Here is a 6366-nt window from a genome sequence, read left to right on the forward strand (position 1 = left end):
CCAGCCACTCTCAGAGGCAGCCCTGGGAAGGAGCTTCTCCCCCGACTGGGGGCTCCAGGGAGCCGGCATGACTTCCCCTCTGACCACAGGAGAGTCCTGGAGGTCCTTCCCCACTCCCAGAGGCCAGCACCCCTGAATTAGAACCAGGAGGAAAGGTCCAGACAATGGGGCCAAAGCCAAACTCCTGGGCTCTTGGCCACCCCCCTCCCCATTCACACACACACACACACTCACACAGACACACACAGACACACACACCAGAAGGCCCTCACATAGCTGGGGAATCTCTGCAGTGGGGAGAGCCTGTCCCCAGCCTCACCCAGGGAGCCATGGTGGCTCCTGGTCCTGCCACCAGCCCCAAGATGAAGGGCGTCCCTGGGCTCTGACAGTTGGATGAGCTGCACCATGAGCTGCTGCAGGTTCCATCTGTCAGCCTCATCGGGGCCTGTGGGCACAGGAGCCCTCGGGAGCTGCTGAGTAGCCCAGTTCCTCTCTCTTAAACCTAACTCTCCTCTTCTCTTTCCCTGTCTCCGTGTCTCTCCATCTGTCTGTCTGTCTGTCCTGTTCTCTCTTCCTCCCCTCCTGGGGCTGCAGAACCGCATGCATGAGTCTCTCATGCTCTTCGACTCCATCTGTAACAACAAGTTCTTCATCGATACCTCCATCATTCTCTTCCTCAACAAGAAAGATCTATTTGGCGAGAAGATCAAGAAGTCACCTTTGACCATCTGCTTCCCTGAATACACAGGTGGGTGTCGTGGTGGGCCTGTGTAGCAGGAAGCCCCCCAGAAGGCCAGGGAGGAGCGAAGGCCAGGGCCCAACTGCCCGTGGGCTCGGGCCCGAAGTGGCTGCTCAGCCAGCGCCGCTCTGTGCCCGAGGATGAGGTGCTGGGGCCACGCAGGGCGCGACCAGGCTGGGCCCTTTCCAGGACACGGCCCTAAATGCAGTGGCAAATGTTCCTTCCCGAGCCATGGATGTTGTGACCAGGTGGCTCAGGAGTGACATGGCAGGATCAGGAGACAGGACAGGACCACAGGCTTCCCCTTCCCCTCTACAGCAGTGGTCTCGGGACCTTGCAGGAGAGCTGCCCCCAAGCTCATCCAGGGCCTCCCCTCACCCGCCCATGGTGCCACCCCCATGAAGGCATGAATTGGGGGAGGGTGCCCCTTCCTTCACACCACGGGTGGGCACAAGGCCTGCACTGGGGCCTGGGCTGCATTTCAGCCCCCTGCCTCCTCTGCTACGAGCTCTGATGCGCCACACATCCTGGGCCTCCGTGTGCAGCACACCCTCCCTGCACCTGCTGGCTCATTCCCCCCACGACCCCCCATGCCTCCCGTCCCCACTCCCTCCACCCCTGGTGTTTCCCCCAAATCAAACCACTCCAACCACCCCCAAGCCTCCTCCACCCCTGCCTCCCCTCTCTTCTGCCTTCTCTGCAGCTCTGTCCTCCGATCTGACTGTCAGGGAAACGTATCACAGACACCTCACCCACCCACCCACCCACAGCCAATGACGCGCTCTCTCCAGATGGGTGGACGAGGCATCGGGCTAGCCTGGCAGCTGAGGGAGGGTCTGCTGACAGATGGACAGGGCAGGAAGAAGGGCTCGTGGGACAGCCCGACCTGGGGCACGGCCTCAAGAGTGGTGTCCCCAACAGAGAGCACCAGTCCGAATTTGGGGAACATCTGTGTTCTGCAGGGCTTTCAGAGGGACCCAGCCTGAGTTCAAACAGTGTGACGGATGACAAATGACCACGTGGAGCCCTCTGCAGGGGGCTCTGCATAGATGACCCCCCCAGCTGCTTTGCATCACCCCCAACCCCCCAAACTTTTTCTTCCATCTCGAACCATGCAAAGGTCCAGTCTCCATTCAGATCACCTTCCTCTCACAGCCCAGAACCCGACCTCGCTCACTTACGCCAGCAGACAGGAGAAACGCAGTGGCCCCATGGGGTGCCAAGGCCTGTGGGGGACACAGAACATGCTGGAGGGGTAGGGGCAGGTGGGGCTGGATGCCCAGTGTGCCCGGGGCAGGAGTGGGGTCGTGTGAGGGTGGGGGACACAGCAGGCACTGAGGACGCCTGCGCTGGGTGTCCCGGTCCTCCAGCTGGCCCCCCGGGAGATCACAGGCCTTCTTTTCTCATGACCTGGGCCTTTGTCTTGGCTCTCTCTGGAAGGGGGCTCCATGACTGGGTCCAGGTCTGGCACCTCGTCTTGTCTTTGAGAACCACATACAGTGAAGTTCACAGACAGCTCTGCTCTGAAGTTGGGCCTCAGTTTACTTTTGCTTTGGTATCTCTCCAAAGGCAATCCAGGAGGGGGCCCTGCCCTGTGTGTGGGTCTGGGCAGCCCCCGTCCCACCCCCACTCCAGGGATGTGCCCACCCCTTCCCCCAGGGTGTCCTTTCCACCACTTACCGCTGGCCTGGAAGCCTGGAAGCTTCCAGCAGCCAAGCCCCAGCATCCCAACCCTGGGGCTTATGCCTCAGCCTGCAGGGTGGGGTGGGGCAAGGAGAGAGTTCATCCAGCACCTCAAATAAGACCACACTGTTGCCTACTGGGCCAGATCCTAGCGGCACTGAGGGAAGTGGGCATCTTCCTGATACTGGGCTTTACACCCGTCTGCGTTGATCCATAGTTCACGGTATTTCATCAAAGGCTGAGCCTACAGCACAGCCACGAAGGTTTGGGCAGCAGCTGCTAGGCACTGGTTGGAAAACTTGCCTACGTCATCCACAGATATGCCCCCCACCCAGCCCCAGCAGGGCCGAGAGGACACCCAAGAAATTGGTGGGGATGGTGGGGAGCCTGCAGGTGTTACACAACTGACATCCCCAAAAACTAACTGAGTTGAGGGCACCAATGCCCCACGTCCTGGTCTTTCACCTAAGAGCTGGGGATGCTGAGCGCTGCTCTCATGAAGGAACCCACCAAGGGTTCAAGGAGCCCGGCACCGAGGGAAGGGCCCGGGCCAGCACCCCCCGTGCTCGGATCTCCCCAAGCCTGGGTCGCCACCGGCCCTGCTCGGCAGCTCACTGGCCTGTATTTCCTCGGTTTCCCCACAGCAGCAGGCCTGGCCTAGGCCCCAGAAAGTGGTGTGATTGGCAGACCAAGGCTCTCTGGGCCTCAGTTTGTTCATCAAGAAAGCAGCCGTGAAAGTCTGGCCTCTGTCCTCCAGGGGTGAAAATACAGGAAACAGCCTGAAAAGCCAAACGCTAGGCAAATCTAAGTCTTCTGTAGTTTTTAATTTAAAATCGCACCTTGGAAAACAGATGCCCAGCAATCCTGTAGCCGTCCTCCGTTCCCTTCCTCGCTCCCTCGGCTGCTCCCCGGGGAGCCCCACGGCCCACTTCTCGGCCGCTGCGTCCTCCCGTCGGGTACACCGCGGCCCTCACCAGCGCCTCTGCCCTCCTTTTCTGTGTCTTGTTCCAGGCCCCAACACCTACGAAGATGCAGCCGCCTACATCCAAGCACAATTTGAAAGCAAAAACCGCTCACCCAACAAAGAAATTTATTGTCACATGACTTGTGCCACAGACACGAATAATATCCAGGTGGTGTTCGACGCCGTTACCGACATCATCATTGCCAACAACCTCCGGGGCTGCGGCTTGTACTGACCTCTCGTCCTGTATAGCAACCTATTTGGTAATGATTCCAGCACTCACAGAAAAGCTTGCACACCTGCGCGTGCACACACACACACACCACTAACAAATGCAAGTCGGTTAAAATATGTAAAAGGCATAACAAAAACATATAGACAAATATATATTTAAAAAATCTTTTTAGTTTGTATTAGAAAGAGCTGCGAACAGAACTGACCACCATTCCATGGCTCAAGATTTTCCTGGGGCCAGCACGTGAGCATGCACATATCTGTGTACACACTCTCACACACACACACTTCACGAAGCGAGCACTGATTTGGGAGTCCATCCTTCCAAGAGCAACCGCGTGAGTTGACTCTGAGACCCGCTTCTGTGAGCAGGGAAGGGCCTCGCGCTAGTCCGGCAGCTTCTCTGCTTTCCACCCAGAGGCGGTGTGCTCTCGTTCTGTCCCGCTCTTGGGCAAATTCCAAAACTGTTTCAAAAACACCCGACACTACTAAGCATCTCCCTACCCTAGGCCCCCAACAACAATTCGAGGACACTTCTGGTGGTAGAGGTTGATTTCAAGAATTTAGAAGAATCATTGCTCTGAGCAATCCACTGTCTCCTGAGTCTTCTTTATTCCTGTTAATAAGGCAAAAGTCAGAGGAAAGGGAGCCTGCTTTCTAAAGCAGCCAGGTCAGCTCCAATTCGCCTGCAGAGTTGCCAGACCCCTCTGAGATGCACTTGGGAAGCAGGGGCGCAGGAGTGGCCAAGGGGGCCGGATTGGTAAACTCGTCCCAGGGTCCTGGCACAGGCTTCACTTGGGGTCATGTGAAATTGCTCCATTTTGCTCCCCCCTCCCAACATTATGAAAAATGTTCTAGGGTTTTTTGGTTGGTTGGTTGGTTGGTTTGTAAAATCAAAGAAAATGGTCAGACCAGACCCCCTTATCTCTCTCTCTGCAGACTGCTTCACGGACTCTTTGCTGTTGGCGTTGATCTCCTGGTAGCATGACCTTTTGGCCTTTGTAAGACACACAGCCTTTCTTTATCAAGCCCCTGTCTATCCTCCGACCCCAGAGTGACTGACGGCTGTGTATTTCTGTAGAATGCTGTAGAATCCGGTTTTAGTTGAGTCTTTACATTTAGAATTTGAAAGAAAAAAAAAAAAAAGAACATTTCTCATGTGCTTTGTAGCTTACAGAAAGAGGAAAAAGGAAAAACCACCATTTCATCCATATTTCTTTGTTTTTGAAAAAAACTAACACATCTCTCCCACCTCAGAGCACACCCCCCTGCCCACCTGCAGAGGGGGCCGCGGTGCCCAAGTGGGTTTGCAGACACGAGTTTGTGGGGAGTGTGCTCAGGCCGGGCTTGCGGCCCTAACAGCACCCAGCGAGCGGGGGAGCCTGCTCTCCCCAGCCCTAAGCCCCCGACCACGCACTCACCCCAGGTTTGTATAGAAAAAGCACAGCTCTCACTGGCCAGTAGCTGCCAAAAAGAATAACTATCATATATATAAATATAGCCCCAAAGGAAAGAATTCTCCTACCAACCCCCTTTCTAAAGATTTCCCTTGTAATTTTGGTTGGTGTTGGGTTTTTTTTTTTTTTAGTTTTTTGTTGTTTTTATTTTGTCCTGATGAGTACTACGTATTACATACCAGAACAGCTTTCATAGTCTTTGGGAAATGGGGTTGCGGTTGTATTTTCCTTTTACTTTTGAGATTTCAGTCTTTCTGGCGGATGCTCTCCTTTTGTGTGTGTGCTCCTCCTCCACCTTTTCCTTTGTTTCAGTGACCTTTGTTCGCTCTTTCTCACATGGGGATGTTTGTGTTGCAGATAAAAAGAACAACAACAAAAATTTTTAAATACCACGAGATGGAAAAAAAAAAACAAAAAGAAATTTTAAAAAAAAAGATGGAATGTAGTGTTTCCATTAAAGCCACAGTTTTCATGACCAGTCCTATGTCATTTCTACTTTGACTAGTCTCCAAACCCCAAACCTCTTCATGGTTTCACTTTTAAGACTTAATATTTGCTGAAGAAGACCAGTCACAGCCATTTCAAAGTAAAGAGAGGGCAAAAAGACAAAACACACAAAAAATTTAAAATACAGAAAAAAAAACCTTGAAAAAAAAAGGAAAAAAACTAAAAAAAAAAAAAAAAAAAAAAAGCCCACGGGTCTTTCTAAGCCTTTCTATTCCCAATCGGTGAGGTTTCTGTGATATCTTACACACTGCCAGTCTACTTCTCTAATGGAAAATTCATGTGTAGCTCAATAAAGAGAATGTTTGTCTGTATTCTTGAGTCTCACACTCTGGCTTCCAGAATATGGTTATTTAGTGTGGGCATCACCCCGGCAGGAAAGGGAAGAGGGGATCTGACTCGGCTTCCAACACCGGGAGTCTGGAGGTGGGACCCTAAGCCCTTGGGGAGGACCCCCCCAACACACACATGCAGGATCCCTTCTCCATTCCCCACTCAGTGCTGTCATCCAGGGGAGCGTGGGGCACGGTCAGTGGGACAGTGAGTGGCCCGGGCCGTCTCGGAACCCAAGGATGGCAGAGGAACAGGTCACTTCTTGCCCACAGAAGCCCTCTACCTCCCAGGTCCTCCTTCAGCTGCTTTTATTTCTGAGGAGGGTAGGATAGGGTGGCATTTTCAGCACTGGAAAGGAAAGGGAGGAGGGGATGGGAAATCCAATCTTTCTTGCTAATACAGGATCCTCTTTCTTCTGCATCCAGTGGCTCTACCAGTGGGAGGATGGGTAG

The 6366-nt window shown here is 53.7% G+C and overlaps 1 protein-coding gene across 3 annotated transcripts in view; it reads left to right on the forward strand.

Annotated features, from left to right (window-relative positions):
* GNAO1 (G protein subunit alpha o1) overlaps window positions 1-5768 on the forward strand; it is a 187946-nt gene extending 182178 nt beyond the window's left edge. For 2 of the 3 annotated variants that reach the window (XM_037816507.1, XM_037816510.1), the window contains 3 exons: window positions 595-748; window positions 3434-3649; window positions 4560-5768. In XM_037816507.1, coding sequence (XP_037672435.1) covers window positions 595-748; window positions 3434-3621 — 342 coding nt within the window. In that variant the 3' untranslated portion in view covers window positions 3622-3649; window positions 4560-5768. Of the gene's footprint in view, window positions 1-594; window positions 749-3433 lie in introns of all 3 variants that reach the window. The other variant, XM_037816508.1, reaches the window with a different exon arrangement.
* The last annotated feature ends 598 nt before the right edge of the window (window positions 5769-6366 follow it).

This window comes from Choloepus didactylus, chromosome 22, assembly GCF_015220235.1.
Source record: "Choloepus didactylus isolate mChoDid1 chromosome 22, mChoDid1.pri, whole genome shotgun sequence".
NCBI classification, from domain to species: Eukaryota; Metazoa; Chordata; class Mammalia; order Pilosa; family Megalonychidae; genus Choloepus; species Choloepus didactylus.